The sequence below is a fragment of the Pelodiscus sinensis genome, chromosome 6, assembly GCF_049634645.1.
Source record: "Pelodiscus sinensis isolate JC-2024 chromosome 6, ASM4963464v1, whole genome shotgun sequence".
Taxonomy (NCBI): domain Eukaryota; kingdom Metazoa; phylum Chordata; order Testudines; family Trionychidae; genus Pelodiscus; species Pelodiscus sinensis.
Window position 1 is genome coordinate 1,189,992 of NC_134716.1, and position 18,672 is coordinate 1,208,663.

Genomic DNA, 18,672 nt, shown 5'->3' on the forward strand with positions numbered 1-18,672 from the left:
CTGTCGGCTCCCACTTTGTGTCTGACCGCTTGCTCACGCTAGAAGTTTATTTTGACAAAGCGGAGCTTCAGACAAACTTGGGAATAAGGAAGGAGCAGCAGAGTTCAAGCTGGCGGGCCTGCCTCTGCGTGTGCGTTTCTCTCTGCCTCTCACTTTATCCGAGCTTTGTGGCAGCTGATAAAGAAAGGGATTGTCTCTTCTCGTCCTGCCAAGCTAAAAATCCCACTTTGGTATTCACAGTACAGTTATGACAAATGCCTGGCCTGTGTTCTGGGTGTTCAGGGAAATGTAAAACCATGTCTAGTTGTTGTGCATGCTCACGTGGTGATTTGTTGGTTTGATTCTTCAGGTCGTGAATTGGCAAGCACAACCCTCCCAGGATACCCTCCCCACGTCCCCCCTGCTGGACAGGGCAGCTACTCTGCTCCAACACTGACAGGAATGGTGCCTGGTGAGTTTACACCCCCTCCCTTGCAGGGCTTTCTGGTTGTTGTGCACTGATGCCAGCAGAAGACAGAACTGCAGGGATGAAAAGAGAAAAGCAGATGCAAAGCGGGTCTAAATAAATAAGCCAGCCCCTCTTCAGCACAAGGGAGAGTCTCACGTCTCCACTGCCAGAACAAACTGGTCCCTTCAATGTGCAGGGAAAAGCAGGGAGCCCCGATGCACGGTCGTTTGACACGTGTTGAGCCCATCGTATTCCCCCTCCCTGTTCATCACGAGGATCATTTTAATCAGCATTTGAATGTTAAGCATGTTACATGTACTTGTGCCAGTGGACTAGAAGGGCTGCACTCTGGCATGCCTTTGTGGGACTGGGATGCGTCACATTGTTACTTTATGAAGCACAAAATTGGACCAGCTCACAAATTTTCCTCGGGCGTTTTCCTTTCGTTGTAAACTTCGGTGTGTTTCTGTGAGAACCCCCGGCTTGGGAGGGGAACTGCTCATCATCTGCTGGAGGGCACGCAGGCTCGGGTCTCCAAAGGACCCATCTGCCTAGCTCCCATGGAAATTTATGAGAGTTAGGCACCTAAATGCCCTTGAGGAACCAGACCTGAGTGCCCTCCGCTCCTTGGAAGTCAGTGGCAGCCTCCTCTAGGAGGAAGCCCTTATGTAGACACCTGGGTTATCCGTTATTGGCAATTTTTGATCTGCAATTATTCCTCTATGATCCCAGATACTGTGACGATACCGTTGGAGCTTTAGACATAGACTGATAAGGCTACAGACAGATGAGGTTCCAAAGACTATTATGTTGTATTTGGTCCTGGGTTTTGCATTACAGTATGATGAAAATCACTGACTTCAAAAGAGCCATGTGGATTTTCAGCAGCTAAGCATCTGGCCCTCATAACCTGTGATCCCATTGTTAAGGCCACCGCTGCTTACTAGGAAAAGCGCTCTACAGTATTGCAAACCCCGAGCATTCAAAAGTTACAAGACAGATTTTTAAAAATCATGGGACTTTAAAAATAATAATAATGCTGGGTGGGGTTTTTTACTTGCTTCCTGGTTTCTGGGCCATTGGAGTGTATTCGGATCATATTTTCAAGCTTTTCTTCATGGCCATGAGGCTTAGAAATTTACATTGTTTTTTAAAAAAGGAAACTGAGATTCTTACAGTCACGTGACTCTGGCAACTGGGATTAAGAACAAAATATCATAAGATTTGTGATAACAGCAGATATATTGGTAACAGAGGTTTTATGTGTGGAGTTTGTGGGAGTTTGTATATACGAACAATCGGGATTGCACTTGTCTCCTAGTAATATCTTTAAGAAATTTTAAAAAATGCATTTATTCTTTCTATGAATTGGTTTTAAGAATTAGAAGTGTGAGTCAGGTCATTGTAAAACATGTAGTCATTTTTGTGCATACAAAGTGTTGCAATGCTATTAAAAGTAATGCGGGGGGTGGGGGGATTGACAAGCGACACAGAAACGCTGCTTTCCTTGCTATAATAAGGGCTTTTTTACACTGTAAGGCTTTACAGCATCCAAAAAAACTTGTCAGGGGTTTCAGGCCAGGTTCTCAACTGGTGTAACTGGAGCATCAGCCATTTGCACCTGCTGAGGATCTGGTCTTGAAAATGCAACAGCATCTTGCTGTGATTGCAAGTCACTTCCTACAATGTAAATATTAAGAACCTAAAAAAGTTGCATCAGTGTAAAGGTCCTTATAAGATTTCCCTAAACACGTCTTGCCGTTATACAAGCAGCTCTGAACCGCAGCTGCAAACAGGGCTGGGTGCACTAGTCGGAATACAACAGCACGCTCCTCACCGTTCCGTCAAAATCTGCGCATGACGCGATGCTTTATTCTGAAAGCTGGCAACACGTGTTAGCGCCACTTACTCTGAGCTCCTGGTTTTCTGAGTCTGGCCGCGTTCCAGCACCATGCCCTCTCCAGTCAGAAGCAGGACTTCCTGGTATCTTCTGAAGGAAGCTCATCTGCAATTAGCAAGCGCTGCCTTTAGCTTGGGCAGGCCTGAGAATGGGAAGATTTGCATGAGGCTCCTTGATCACAGCAAGTGTTACATAGTGCCTAGCGCAAGCCTGTGGTTTTAAGGCTAAGCCGGCTGTTGGGCAGCTGTTTGGAAACCCAAATGCTCTGAGCAGGACCTGAGATGGTGTCAGCTCCCTGAGGTGAAAGAAAAAGACCATCCTGCTTTGCCTCCTGGAACAATTTGTGGCCTTCCCCATGAGGGGCCTACACTTTCCCGAGACCAGTGGTTTGGGGTGATGCCTTGGAAAGGCCTGATTTCAGAGCGTGGAAATCAGTCCTTTGAAGGTGCCCCAACTTGACCAGTAGAAAATTGAGACCCCCCCCCAATCACTCGCAACTTTTGAAAGTGCCAGCGTTGATGTTTCCTGGGGGTTCAGATACAGCCTCTGTTAAGATGGTCTCTCTCTGCGCCCTTATGATTTGTATTAATGGAGTGCCCAGGGTTAGGGTTAGGCGCCTAACTCCCATTGGAGTAGACCTGAAAATCCCTTTTGATGTCAGCCCCACCTTTAGCCGCCAACACCCTCTGAAGCCTTGGCTTTGCCTGCAGTGAGGCCTACCAGGCGGGGATGAAAGGCAGAGCACAGCAAAGCATGCACTGCGACTGCCCTGTGGGCACTGCTAGCACAAACTACACAATCCTCGTGTGCGTTAACACAGCCCTCCTTGAACAAAGGCTACCTTAACGTGAACGAGGCATCTTGTAGCTTGTGCCAGGTGCGTCCTCCCCGCGGGCGGCAGGAACACAGTGCCTTGCACTCTGCAATCCGCACACCTCCTACTCTGCACTGCGGCACGGCGCAGACGAGCCCTTAGTCTCTGGCTCAGTCCCCCATCCGCAAGACGAGGTTAACGGCACTTCCCTACTGGCAGGAGTGCAGGGAGCATAAATTCATTACAGATGGGGGTGGAGGGAACGCGCAGACACTCCTAAGGAATGATGCCTGAGACGGGCAGGTATGGTAATATCTACGACAAATTGCGCATTCTTTGGCAGAGTTTAGAACGAGGCAGTGCAGTGACCTAGACTCATTTGAGCGGATTTTGCTGTGTAATAGATTTATTTGTAACTGCTCATAGGCTGGCGTGACCCATTAGATTGAATAACTGCAGTGTTCCTTTCACTGGTTCTTTTAATAACAACCTTCTGCTCCAGCCAGGTTGAAGGTCACCTGCAATTCTTCTAGGCTCTCATTCGCATTGCCGTGCGGCTTTGCTAACTAGAATCCCAAATATGTCTCTGCCCTGGCTTATCTCTTGGCATCGGATGGGCCAGTTTCCCTGTGAATGCCCAGAGCCCTGGATGGTTTGGTTCCGAAGGAGCTGACAGGTTGGTTGAAGCCGGATGCACATCACTGTTCAGATATGGCTGAATTATTATTTACACAAGGGCATGTAAGTTTGACTAGTTCTCCGGGATTCCCGCCTAGACCCAATGCTTCCCTAGAATAATTTTCAGAGCATATGCCAAATTCGTGGTTCTTTGATAAGAGCTTTAATGGTTAGTCAGGAATGGCTGCTGTAATTAACTGATTGTGTCAGTGCAGTGCTTAGAGACAAGGGGGAAATATAGACATGATAAGACACATACGATGGTTTGTTGCATGCTTGTTGCTGTCGACATCGTTTATGCGACGGCGAATCCCTGGTGCCCGGCTGTGGTGTGTGTATGAGCTAGCAATTCGCAGAACGCATGTTGTCTGGGCTGGGGAAGCAGTGTTAATACTTGGAGATGAGAATACTTGTCCCGAGATTTCTGCCGTGATACATCGGAACTGAGTCTAGCTACTTATCTCCTCCTGCCCAGTCCCACACCAGCTCCCACTCCCTCCCATATCTTGGCTCCAAAGCTCAGCTCAGCGGGCAATGCACCTCACCCTTCCTGTCGGCCTTGTGGTTTCTGCCAGTCACCTCTTCAGCTCCCTCTTTTGTGGCGTCACGGCTGCCCTGCGAGTGGCCACTCACCTCACTTTGGCTCTTGATTTTTGAAATAGACTCTGGGCAGAATCCGGGCTATATAAATAGCCTGTTTTATGGGCGTAGGTTTCATTACCAGAAGCCCCACTGCAGTAAAACCAGAACCCTACCAGCACAGTCCTGCACCAAATACAGCATCTCATCATGCTTCACCGGCTCTGGCTCTACCGGCTCTCTTCATGCTTCACCGCAGCTCCTGGTTCTGGCTCTAGCATCTCTCATCATGCTTCACCCCAACTCCTGGCTCTGGCTTTACCATCTCATCATGCTTCACCCCACCTCCTGGCTCTGGATCTAGAGTCTCTCATCTCACTTCACCCCACCTCTCTGATCTGGCTCTAGTGTCTCTCATCACGCTTCACCCCAGCTCATGACTCTGGCTCTAGCATTTCTCATCGTGCTTCAACTCAGCTTCTGGGTCTGGCTCTAGTGTCTCTCATCATGCTTCCCCCCCAGCTCCCAGGGTCTTGGATCAGGCCCAGAAGTTTTGGTCTAGTGTCCACATGGTTAAACTTGAGCACATTGCAGTCAAACGGCAGTGTACAGGCATGACTCATTTGAAATTCGTAGGAACTGAGAGAAGTAAATTTTTGATACGTATATTACATGAATTGCCCCGTTACAAATACAGCTTCTGTGAAGCGTGTCTGAAGAGAGGTTGTGGTTTTGGGGGCTGAGCTTCCCTGTGTCCTGGAAGAAGCCCTCAAACTCCATACCTTGGTCCCATCCATTGAAACCACAGTTCCTAAGAACACAAGAGATCTGCTTGTCCACTCAACGGAAACCATGAGAGAACAAAACTGAAGCCAAATCATGTCTGTCTCATTTATGCAATCAGTACCACTGACACTGGCCCCGATTCAGCTGCTGTCACCATAATAGGAGTCTTCCCGTTGACTCTAATGGAAGAGGTATCAGGCTCCTATATGGGACCAAAGGTATAATTGTGGGAAGCAGGACAAGGCCTTTATCAAAGAGAAAGAGCCAAGAATTGTAATCCATTTACCTCTTTTACATGGTACCCGATTGGTTGAGCCATAATCTTGCAAATCAGTCAGGTAACATAATCTTCCCTGCTAGATCTTAGCACCAGCGGTTTGTGTGTAGTGTATTCTTCCTGACCCTGTCCTAGCACTGGTCGGGGCTGTATAGGTAAACATGTTCTCCGTGCATGATTTTTTAAGCAAGACTTGGAATCCAGAGTGAACTTTAAGTGATCGAGGCATCTGGAGCTTACAGGTAACTGGGTTGAGTAGTGGCTAAATCTGGTGTGGGCCAAGGAGCCAACAGTCAAGTTTCCGAAAGCGCTCTGTCGAAAGCTGCACCTTTCGTCCTGCAGAGTAGGCGGGGCCTTGTCTATGTTTGTCGGTGTGCCGCCTCTTGCATGTGACAGGTGTATTGTACTAGGCACCAGGCAGACGGGTTGGGGGAGAAGGTAGGTAGTTGTGGGCGAAATCGGAGGCCGTACCATAGTTGATAGAGGAGGGGCTGTGGCCTGTGGATGTTTGATTTGCACAATTGTCTGAGAACTCTGCACATGGTAACAGTGAAGACCAGTCATCCTGGTGATAGCTGATAGGTATTTTTTGAAGATCTGGTTAATTCTTTCCATTTGGCCATTTGACTGAGGATGGCAGGCAGAGAACAGGTGTGTGTGGATATTTGATAAACATATGCCCGAAGCAGGCAGTAACTGAGGCTCCCAGTCAAGAGGTGATGTCATCTAGGAGGCCACAAAAGGTGGGACTATATGTTTTATCCAGATGGCTTTCTCCACAGAGGGTAAGCACACATAGAGAATGAATTGAGCCATTTTTAGAAAACGGATCTACCCGCATCAGGATCGTCATGAAACTATTGGGTTCTGGTTGTTCAACCACACAGGTACCTGCCAGGGCTGAGGTGTTGTGCCCAGAGGATGAAGGAGACTGCAGTGTGTCTGGTGTGGGATTGTAGTGCGGGTGCACATCTTGCAAGAAGTTATAAAGGTCTCTGGCATGGGGAGTACTCAGGCCATCAGGAAAGAGGGGAAGTTAATTGCTGGGGTTTGCGTTGCTTTAAGCATCCTGTCAGTGTGGAGCCATGGTGCAGATGAAGACCAGTCATCCTGGTGAAAGGTATTTTTTGAAGATCTGGTTGATTCTCACAGGTCCCAAGGGAGCATACGGGTGGTCCTTTCGGAATGTGATCCCTTCTGAGTGTTATGTGGTTGTTGGTTCATAATGGGCAACTCATCAGGCAGAATTCCTAAGATGGAAACAGAGGGGACGAGTGCAGTTTATGTGCTGGTGGCAAGTGGGATGAAGATTATGGGATTTGAGAATGCAGGCTGGTTCCAGACTGGGATCTCAAGAATCGGAGCCATTGTGTCAAGACAAGGCATTTGTCAAGACAATGCCTTTTCCGGTGCCAGCGCTGTAAGCGAAAGTAAAATGGAGCTGATGGAAGAATAGATCTATTGTTGGTTTCCAGCTGTGGCCATGCACAGATATTTCAGGCTCTTGTAGTTTGGGAAGCCCTTGGACCAGATAGCAAGCACACACCAAGTCGTGTGATCACTCTCTGAAGATGGTCGTAATAGCCAGCAGCTCCTTGTCCAAGATCTTGTTTCACTCAGCAGGAGTGAGCTCTCTTGAGTGACTGTAATGTAATCATCTCAGGGGGAGCCCTGTTTGTCATTTGACAAAAACGAGTGACCCTCTAGCACTTGCGCGCGCGCACACACACACACACACACACACACACACACACACACACTGTATTTATACTACATATATTTTATGAGGTTTCGTGGCCACAGCCCACTTGTGCCCATAAAAGCTCATGTTGCTACATAAAAATGTTTGTTAGTTTCTAAGGGTGCGTCTACACAGTGGTGCTAGCTAGAAATAAGCTACGCACTTTGAGCTATGCAAATTGTGTAGCTTATCTCAAACTTATTTTGATACACTATTTCAAAAATAAATAGACCACTATTCCAACAAGTCCCTTAATCCTCGTGGAACAAGGTTTCCTGGGATGTTGGAAAAGCAAGACCGTTATTTCAATTGCATTTCGAAATAACAAGTGTGCTCTTAAGACACAGAAAATGCTATTTCGGGATACCAGAAGTATTCCAAAATAGCACCACTGTCTAGACATACCCATAGGTGCTACAGGACCACTCTTTTTAAAAAATTTTCTTAAATTACAGACTAATACAGCTACTTCTCTGAGACTATGTATATATTTGTTAGTCTCTAAGGTGATGTAGGACTGCTCGGTTTTTTTTTCATAATGTAATTATCCTTTTAGGTGTGGGAAATACCAAAGTCACCCACCACAATACCATTCCACTTCAGAAGGGGTGACTACTCAAAAATGAGAGACCTAGTTCAAAGGAAATTAAAAGGGACAGTCACAAGATGAAATACCTGCAAGTTGGATGGAAAATATTTTAAAACACCATAATAGAGGCTCAAACTAAATATATACTCAAAATTTAAAAAAATCCTAACTTTATATAAATAAAATGAAGTTATGGGATTTAAAAAATCTGTCCCCTCTCAAGAAAGGTTTTGGAGTCATCATGGCCAGTGTTCTGAAAACATCTGCTCAATTTGGAGTGGGAGTCAAAAAAGCGAACTGTGTTAGGAACCATTAAGAAAGGGATAGATAAGACGACAGAAAATAAGAAGCCACCACTACATAAATCCCTGGTACTCTCGCACCTTGAGTACTGTGTGCAGTCTGGTCACCCCATCTCAAAAAGATACATTGGAACTGGAATTGAAAAAGTACAGTGATGTGCAACCCAAATGCTTAGGGATATGAAACATCTTCCATATGAAGAGAGATTAAAAAGACGGGGACTGTTCAGTCTGGAATACAGATGATGAAGGGGGATTGTTAGAGGTCTATGAAATCACGACTGGTGAGGAGACAATGAATAAGGAAATGTTATTTTCCTGTTCATGTATCAAAATACCCAGTGTCACCCAATGAAATTTATAGGAAGCAGATTTACAGCAAAAGGAAGTCCTTCCTCACACAATTCACAGTTAACCTGTGGAACTCATCGCCAGGGGATGATGTGGTGGCCAAAAGTAAACAGGGCTCAAAAAAGAATTAGCTCAGTCAATGAAGGATAGTGGCTTTTAGCTAAGATGGTCAGGGATGGAACCCCAGGTACCAGTGGTACCTAAGCCTCCAAATGCCAGAAGCTGGGATTGGATGATGGGGTGAATTTCACTATAGCAGGGATCAGCACCCTTCGGCGTGTGTCCCATCAGGGTAATCCAGTGGTGGGCTGTGAGACGTTTTGTTTACATTGACCATCTGCAGGCACAGCCCCCCACAGCTTCCCGTGGCTGCGGTTTGCTGTTCCCAGCCAATGGGAGGTGTGGGAAGTGGTGGTGGAATCCTGCGGATGGTTAATGTAAACAGAATGTCTCTCGGCCTGCCACTTGCCTACCCGGGCAGGCTGAGTGCCGAAGGATATTGGATGGGCCAATCCTGAAGTGGGGTGAAGGCAAGCGTCAGCTATCCAAATGCACACAGGCAGCCAATGGAATTGGGCATTTTTCCGGAGTAGGGCAGCGAGGCTCTCAGCGTGATTGGAAAAGGTCATGAACATCCAGGGGAAATTCAAGAAATCTAAAAAACGTTGTTGGTCATGCATCTGAAGAAGTGGGCTGTGCCCACGAAAGCTCTGATAGCAGCTACATGTTTTGTTGGTCTTTAAAGTGCTACTAGACTACTTGTTGTTTTTTAAGTTTATCCTGTTATAGACTAACTCGGCTACCACTCTGAAACTTTACGACTTCAATGTTAGCCCCCCCCCCACCCATCTCCCCCACGCACACATGGAAACTGATGTTCCATTGATGTGTATCTGGTAATAAGTGACATTCTGCAGACAATACAATGTACAACATGAAAGAAGGGGACTGATTTTTTCGTACACCTTGCAGTGCCTGGTATTTTCCAAGCTAGGGCTTAAATTCAGCCCAGGTGTAACATTCTCCATCACAACAGAAACTGATTGCATCTCTCTTCTTGTTAATTATTTTATTAGCATGCGGCAGGCCCTAGAAGTTCTAAAACAGATATCGTGGCCCCATCATGCTGGACACAGTACACGCACATCATGTCAAGTGATCTTCTCTTTTCTTCCCAATACCTCCCTGCCCAGCAGCTTGCCCTGCTGGCTTGCAGGCTCCTTGCCCCATATTCATATTCTCGGAAATAGAGGGCTCGGAAAGCTCTCCTTCCACCCACCCCCTTTGCAAAGTGGGAGGAAGTTTGCTGTGGCTAAAGGGGTGTAAGTGAAAGGAAAATCAGATTTAGAAGATAGCTGGAAATGGGCAGATAGCATGTGTCTGCCTGACACACCCCTTGTACTTCCAGTTTAAAAACATGCTGCACATCCCTTGTCCTGTCCATAGGGCCTGCGGCATATTGTAATTGAATTTGAATAAGGTTATGCTTAAATAATCATGCTCGTTCATTTAAATATTTGTTCTGGATCTTGTGCTGAAAATGCTCAGACAATGGCCCTTGTTACCCTCTGGGTTTTTTTTCCCCCACTTTTCCCTTCTTGCTTTCTCTGGGGACTAGGTACTTGGCCTCATCTCTCATGTTTTCCCTTTCACTTGACTGTCACTCTCATTGTCCTCTCGGGGCTCAGAACGGAGGGTGACAGGAAAGGGTAGACCGTCCGGGATAGTGATGCTGGAAATATAGTCATTAATGGGACTCTCGAAACCCAGATGTCCTTTCTGAACACCGGTAATTTGTTTTTAATGAAAAACCATGCAGTGACCCTGAACAAATGAATTTCCTTCATATGAAGTCTATGTGCAATTACCCGACTAAAGGCACCTGAAAACAGCCCCATTCCAAACTGGGATTTTTTTTTAAAGCAGCAGCAATTGTGCTTTTACTGTCTTTTGTTTATAAATAAGCTTGGAAGCGTTAGATTTTTATTGGTAAAGGTAGATAAATGTTGATTGCATCAATCACACACAAACCAGTATAAACATTTCCACTGACAGATAGGCAAAGTAAGAAAAATGCTGTTTGAGAATTTTCTAGTGTTTGATTATAGATATTTGGTTTGTATATTTTGCCACATGATATTGACAATTTGTGCTTTAATGATTGGAAAGTGTAACTTTTAGAGTCTCAAAGTCTGCTCAGATTAACTAATTGTCTGACTGCCCCCATTTCCAACAACTGCAAAAATTTACATTGTTAAAAAAAGAAATAATGTTTAAACCACATAATTATGTGCAACTGTGAACATTTCAATGGATAAAAATAAAAAAAAGTCCTTAGAAATAAATATTAATATTATCCATAATAATAATAAATATCAAATTCTTCCAGGCCTAATTATAAAGATGATGCTGGGTCAAAAGCACTAGGCCCTTGGAAACCAGTATGCAGTTTTTACAATAATTCTTGTTATGACTAGCAGTGGCTCTAACACACGAGCCCACAAAATGATGCTCAGAAAGAGGTTTGATTGTGTGAATGTTCCCTCTGCAGGCTGTTTGTTCTAATGTAGGAATGTATCTCATCTATACCTGCAAGGGAAAACAATAGATCCTGCAAGCTGCTTAAACAAAGCAAAATACAGAGCACCGCTATTATATAAAGAACAGAAACATGAGAGCCATATCATAGCTGGGATCAAAATGAAGGTATTAGGATTTAGTACCTTTTCAACATAGCCTTAGTTTTCTCCAAGGGACTCTGAAAATCTTAGTCTTATTTATTGTCATGTGTTTATTTGATTTGGTCTTCCTTTGCATAAAAACTCCAGTTTGGCTAAAGTTTGGTGACAGCGATTTGTAATCTTCTGACATGCAACAGTGCATGTCTGAAAATGAGTTCATTGGAAGGAGAACAAATTAGGAAAGGAAATGGCAAAAGAAATTGTAAATAGCACTGGAGAAGCTCTAGGAGCAGTGGGGATAGAGTAAAGAATTAGCATCTGATTTTCCTTTGACTTACATCTGTAAAACTGGTGTAATTTGATCAGTTTCCGTGGTGTTACTTCTGATTTACATTTGTCCAAGTGAAAGCAAAACTGGGCCTTTAATTTTTAAACAGGTGAAATAAATGAGAAGTGAGGGCTTGAAATTCCTTCAGTGCGCTAGCGTGTTGGTAAAGAACCTATTAGCTTGGTGCCCAAAAGGAAATGTATAAACCCACCTGCTACCTGCCCTAGCCCTGCTCCATCGTCTGGCTTTAGAGTAGGTATTTTTTTAGTCACGCAGATTATAGGCGCTTTTTTTTTTTTGAAGTATCACAACATTTCGTAGGACCGGAACGCAAGAGGCCAAACGATGTGTCTCATTTGCATCCCGTTATGTTATCACTCAGAGCCAGTTTTTACTCCAGCGCCTTTCTGTTTTCTTCCCATAGGGCCAAATTCTGGTACCCTCGCTCATTGTGAGTGGTGTCTGGGACACTTGTGGGGTTGATCCTGGGGGAGTCTGAGCCCCCTTAACTCCCACTGGGGGCTCAGCACCACTCTCTGTTGTAGGATCAAGCTATACGGGCCTGATCTAAAGCCCCCTGAAGTCCACTGACCGACTGCTACTGCCATCAGTGGATTTTGAATCAATCTGAGTCATCGCCTGGGGCTACTTTTCTAGTTCCGTGGCACTCACCGGCTCTCCTCTTTCCCACTCTGGCTCAGCGCTTAACCTTTACTCCCCGTGCAGAAGGCCTGGTGTGTGGGAGGTTTGGTGGGGAGAGGCGACATGGCACACATGCCAGCTGCAGTGCTGTTCTCAGAGTGAGGGAGACCCTGCTAGCACCTTCTTCCCTGGGTAGGGCAACAGTGAGCACATGCCCTTCGCTTGCGGTGGTGGGAGGCAGTGGCCATGTGCTATAGAGAGGTAGCTTGGGGTCTCTCTCCCTGCACCCAGGGTAAAATCCTGAACCCTTGGAATCCGGCACCCGTTGGCTATTGACTTCAGAAGAGGCAGGATTTCACCCCCGGCCTCTGGAGGCTTCAGTGTTTGGATGGACAATGTGAGAGAGCTTCAGCCTGATTTTCCAAGAGGCTGAGCAGCTGCAGCAGCTTTTCCTTTCTGGGCCAGCTGTGATACTCACAAGGCTTTTGAACATCTGGCCCCAGGCGTATCACCCAGAATCAGTGGCCGTTCTAGAAAATGGACTCCTAGATTGTGCATCTTCCTTCCCCTTCTGGGATTGGCTCAGGTTCCTAAGAGACCTGTTTGGACCTTTGTCAGAACTGTGATATAAAAGATCTAAAAACTCAGGCTCTTCCTCTCTCAGTCCCCCCTTCACAGACAAATAGGGATTTTGCCAGGCAGGAAATATTTGGAAAAATCTCCATTATATTTTCCATAAGCAGCCGAGGTATCACAGAGTCTAGACTCTCAGCTGGTGGAAAGTAGAATGGCTGAGATGAAATTCTCCATTGCCCTCCGCTGCGCACACTGAGCTCAAAGTCCAGCTCCCCTTTCAGAAGCGTGTTGCTTTCGATGGGCCCTTTACAGAGAGCCCCTTGGTGGTCCCAAAGGCATGTTATAATTGACAGCTTCATATCTAGCAACAGCTGTAGCAATAGGGTGGCTAAGCACTAGTACTTGAGGAAAAACATCCTAGGCATTTGACTTGGGAATGGATGTAGGGTCTCTCTCTCTCATTTAAGTGAACTCCCCTTTTGTGAGTGCATGCCTGATAATGCTTTCAACCCCCCTGTTGATCCGTCCATCCATCTCTCTCTCACACACACACATGCACACGCGTGGTTTGAAGATAATCAGAATAGAACTGTTGTGCCATCCCAAATATCTTAAGGTGCTGCTGGTTTGCAAATGAACAGTGCTGACGATTTCCCTAGTTAATGGCAATGCAGATAAGTCAATGCTATGCATTTAACCACTACTCATGCACATCTTGACTAAGGGACTGCCAGGGGTTTTAAAAGTTGGAAGATCCCTTTAGATGTTCAGCTCCCAGGAATGTAATTACTGCACCTGCATGAAATAGAGATAAAACTGTACTGTTTTCAATAGAGTGTTAATGCAGATAGAAATTATTTTGGAGGTAGAAGGAAGGAGCTGCCATTTGAAAAGGAGAAGCTGGGCAGTTTACAGCAATTCCAGCTAAGCACAGCTGTACTTTCTGGACCAGATTCTCAGCCGGTGTAAATTGGGGTTGATCCATTCACTGCAATGGAGCTATGCTGATTCCGATCTGTGTAGTCTAGTCCTCTGTGCTAGTTTTCTTTGCTCTAACCATCCTCTGTTTAAAGTGACACATTATGCACATCTACACATAAGTAAGCAAGGCAAAGTGTGTATAAACAAAAGGCTCCATATTTAGAAGTGGGGAGGAGGAGAAAAAAACATATTGTATTGCTCCACTCTTTGGAAATTTCTATGCATTTGTAATAACAAAATTACCATAATTTGCTCGTTAACGCAGCTAGATCAGTCAAGCATTGTTCCAAACATGCGGAGGCTGCTTCTTGCTCTAGGTCTGCCAGTGAGTTAAGCACGGTGAAAATTAGCATGCAAATAGCCCTAATTCGGCAGTCGAGCTGTCAGATTCACATGCAGTGGCTTGTTTCATTTGAAATCCCTGACAGGAACGGCTTAGGCGATCCCACCCTCAAGTAGTTCCAGCCAGAAGAGGCACCAAGGGGGCACTTTCTAAGTGACAGTTTGGCTAGTTTCAGTCAAATAAATCAGTCACGTCAACTGGTAGCAGTGTACGGCTACCCTTGGGGGCATGTGGGGGGTGTAGTAGGATATCCAGCCAGGCCACATCACCAAACTTTCTACAGCCTAGGGAGTGGAGACTTGGGGGCTCCTGCGGCTTGCTAAACAATTTGTCTGAGCCATTTCCGGTTGTGGAGGGAGTGTATCCAAGGGGCTGTATATGCAGACGGTGAATTTCAAGCCATGCCGCCGTTTGCTGCAGGACTTCCCCTTTGGAGCGGTTTAATGGTGATGGAAGTCGGTTAGTGGTTTCTTCTCGTAGCACCTCCCAGATTATTTGTGGTGACTGAACTCCTGTAGTGTCATTGGCGAAGTGGCTCTGCTAGGCCAAACACAAAGCACACCCCTAACACACATAGATAGCTTCCACCTCCCTGCCATTGGTCCCAAAGGAGAAAGATGGATGTGGACCACGCTGAGATGATGGGGCTAGGTATGATTTTTGAGCCTGATAAAAATCCAGCTTGTATGTTGCAGCCCAAGAGTTTTACAGTGGATTTCTTGGCTGTGTCTGCCTGGATCCCGTAACCTCTACTCGAGTTCAAGAGGGCAGGTAGGACTTGGCCAGCCACACACACATTCCTACACACATCCCAGTGTTTGTGCTATGTGGTCTGAGGAGATGCGTGTGGGCAGGGCTGCTGATGGGGGGAGGAGGGAAGAAGGGGCGAAAGAAGGTAGCTTCCCCAGGATCCGATGATTTCAAAAGGCCCAAGGCTCCAGGCAGCCACTGCTGCAAGAGCAGCCAGAGTCCTGGGCCCTTTCAATTCCTGCTGGAAGCCCACGTGGCATAATCTGGGTAGCCCCAGCCCTTACCCCAAGCCCCTGCCCTTTCTAGGGGGCCCAGAGCTGAGCCCCCCCCCCCCCGGACTGTTGTCAGCCCTGCGTGTCGGAGTGCAAACACAGAGGTCTCTTCCTGAATAGATGTCAACAGTATAGTCCAGATTCAATGCCCAGTATTAACAGCTGTGACTTCACAGAGCGACTGGCTGGGGTGCTGCTGTGTAGACGGTGAATAACAGGGCCCGCCAGTCCAAAGCGCTTTCCGTGCCTGGCTCCCCTGGTTTCAAGCATGCGCAGCTCCTGGAGCTGGGCCTTGGGCCAGGCCGGGGGAGGATGGATGTCTGAACACCGGGCAGTTCCGAAGAAAGAAGCGTTTCTTCCAAAACCGTCTGGCTGAACAGCAGAAAGCCGGGTGCATAGGAAACTGACCCCCTCCCTAGGGAGGGATGCCTGCGGGCCCCCGGTTTGTGATTTGGGAAGAGCGGGGTTTGGGCGCGTGAGCCAGGGCACTGGCAAACCAAGGGAAGGCAGTGCCGACGTGCTGGGCAAGCTCCACTAGGCAAAGAGCATAAAAGCCAGCACGTGGTTAGGAGGGCTGAGCATTTTGTCCTGTCCCGTAGGAGAGCGCTGACCTGGCTAGCGGCTTAGCTATTCACAAAGAGCTCTAGAAGTGCCAGGCGTTCACTCCTCCCTCCCCCCATCTTTGCCCTCTTAAATAATGTCGGCCAGTTGTTTTAAAAAGGTTCCTAAATCCCTAAGAGGCCTGATTTTTGAGAGGCATACCCAGCATCTCCCACGGAAGCCCATGAGGGGCCTTGCTTCGGTGCCGGGATGCATTTACAGGGTCTGAATCTGCTCATGCCTGAAAGCCCCAGTCACCAAATTTAATCAGAAATATTTTTCCATAACAGATTAAAGCAGATGATGTTTTCCCCGAGCGTTACTCATCACAGACGGGGCAGTAGGCCAAGACAATGGAGCTCCTCTGCTCAATTCCTTGGCAAATTACGCTTCCCTCTCAGGAAGAGTGCATAGTCCAGAAGAAAGCCATAGGACAAAAGGATGTTGTGGCCTGTGGCCTGCACGTCAGGGCCAGAATGTGCCACTCCTGACGTGGGCAGCCCTGTGCCGTGAGTCAGCTGCGGCGCAGTCGCCGTGCAGGTAGCATGGATCAGTCACAAACCAGGGCCGTCCTATTTCTTTCACTTTTCCCATATGCTCACTACCTTTAGCAAGCCTGTGGCTGAAATCTTTCATCGCGTGCATGGAATATAGCACCCTATTGTTTTAGTGCATCTGGCCTTTGACAATGGCTAGCAAGAGTCATGGAAGGCTGTATTTTTCACAGGTGACTGTATTTCCATTATATTAGTAGATTTCTGTGTATAGACACCTTTCATCCCTGTGTTCCTTGAGCGGTCAACTTGTCTAAGGGCCAATGAGGATGGTATGCGTACAGCTGCAGTAATCCCCTCTGCAGAAACCACATTTCCATGGAATCACAGAATCCTCAGGTTGGAAGAGACCTCAGGAGTCATCAAGTCCAGCCCCCTCCCAAAGCAGGAACAACCACAACTCAATCAACCCAACCAGGGCTTGGTCAAGCTGGGACTTAAACACCTCTAGGGATGGAGATTCCACCCCCTCCCTAGGGAACCCATCCCAGTGCTTCCCCACCCACCCAGGGAAAGAGTTTTTCCTACTATTCAACCTAGACCTCCCCCACTGCAACTTGAGCCCATTGCTCCTTGTTCTGCATCCGTCACTACTGAGAACAGCCTCTCTCCAGCCTCTTTGGAACCTCCCTTCAGGAAGTTGAAGGCTGCTCTCAACTCCCCCCTCACTCTTCTCTTCTGTAGACTCAATAAGCCCAAATCCCTCAGCCTCTCCTCGTAGGTCATGTGCTCCAGTCCCCTCGTCATTTTGGTTGCCCTCTGCTTGACCCTCTCCAGTGCGTCCACATCCTTTCTGTAGTGGGGGGCCCAGAACTGGACACAATACTCTAGCTGTGGCCTCACCAGTGCAGAATAAAGGGGAATAATCACGTCTCTGGATCTGCTGGCAATGCTCCTCCTAATGCGCCCTACTATGTTGTGGTGGAGATATGCAAGCACTTTTGCTGCTTCTTTGAAGGTGGATTTGAGCCTAGAGTAAATATTTACCATTCAACTTCTGTATCCCAGGCCATTCTACATTTGATGTTATTGCAGGGCTTCAGCCATCGAAACTTTCTTTTCCTGTCCGATGGCAGGAGCCTGGGAGCACACAAGATTTGTCTTCTGGGGTGTAGATTGGTTCTTTTATTACCTTTGCCACAGACAGACGTAGCAGCGGCTCCCCTTCTTTGCTTATGAACAGAGCTAGATGAAAAACGCAATTTCCATCCCCTGGGGAAGTCTGACATTTCAAAATTTTGTTTTCATCCCTAATTGGGATAAAAAGTCACCACCTTGAAATATTTTATGGAACAAAATATTCTGGAGTATTTTTATTCAGAAGCATCAGACTGACCTCCTCCAACTGTTTTGTTTTGATAATGGCAACACATTATAATAAAATATTTAAATATCATTAAAACATTTATAATATTGAACATCACTATACAAAATAGTGTGCATAATGTATTACAATGAATATTTAAGCAGAAATATCAAAAGGAAAGAGACTGAAGTAAACAAAGTGAAAGTAGGTGAAATGGGAAAGTCAAAACAAAATCTTTTCTATTTCGAATGACTTAAAAACATGTGCACTGAAAAACTGATTGAAATTGACGCTTCAGTGAAACACTTCTCATCTGACAGCATTTTCCAGTGGAAAACTGTTCCCCTGGCAAATCTGCCACCTCTTTTTCTTGTGACTATATGCAGAAGGAAATGGGTGAGAGGCACTCTGGGTCCCCTCCCCAGGAGCTGGCTGCATGTGCCCAAAGAAGCGGAAGGACTGAAATGTGGCAAAAACCTGGCAAGAAGTTGGGTCTGCTCACTTATTTACGAGAGGTGGAGCTGGGACAGGAAGCTGCAAGGTCTGATTTTGCTGTCAGTGACTTTCTATCAGGCTCTTTATGCAGTGGCTGTATCAAATGAGGTGTGAAATTAAAACTTACACACTCCTATCCGCTGCGTGGCAGTACTGCGGAGTCCCCACTCCGCTCTCCTTGCATGTTCTAAGCACAGATTACATGCGACTCAGGTACCAACAGGAGAGGTTAAGAAGCAAGATGGAACTCCAGCCACAGTATTTAGTATATTTTAGAGGCCGTGACTTGGAAGATCGGATAAGCTTTAGTGACATGAAAGCTTACCGCTTTTCACTCCTCCCTTCCGTAAGTGGGCAGGGGGTAAAAGACTTACCCTGCCAACAGAAAGGTTCTTGCCTTTTCTACCTGAGCCAATGTGTCTTTGAAGGGAAGATGCAAAGCAAACTGGGGAAGCAAACCAGCAAAAGCCCATTGAATATTTAATCTCACATCTTAATTAGAGTGAATCTTGGTGCTGAGTCCAACATCCTCCAGGATCTGCGGAGACCCACACGTTCCTTCCAGCTAGACATTCCAAACCATAGGCAGGGCCCCTCTCATCGGGCCCCCTCGGAAGATTTCTAGGACATAAGCACTAATGCTCATTAGTCCTCATTTACCAATCTGGTGTGTTAAATA

General features: G+C 46.6%; 1 protein-coding gene across 10 annotated transcripts in view; it reads left to right on the plus strand.

Annotated features, from left to right (window-relative positions):
* The window catches only part of PAX5 (paired box 5), a 209,134-nt gene that overhangs the window by 160,878 nt on the left and 29,584 nt on the right, over window positions 1-18,672 (plus strand). For 6 of the 10 annotated variants that reach the window (XM_075931251.1, XM_075931254.1, XM_075931255.1 and 3 more), the window contains one exon: window positions 350-451. The exons of the other annotated variants lie outside the window; for them this stretch is intronic. In XM_075931251.1, coding sequence (XP_075787366.1) covers window positions 350-451 — 102 coding nt within the window. The remainder of the gene's footprint in view (window positions 1-349; window positions 452-18,672) is intronic. 10 annotated transcript variants of the gene reach the window in all.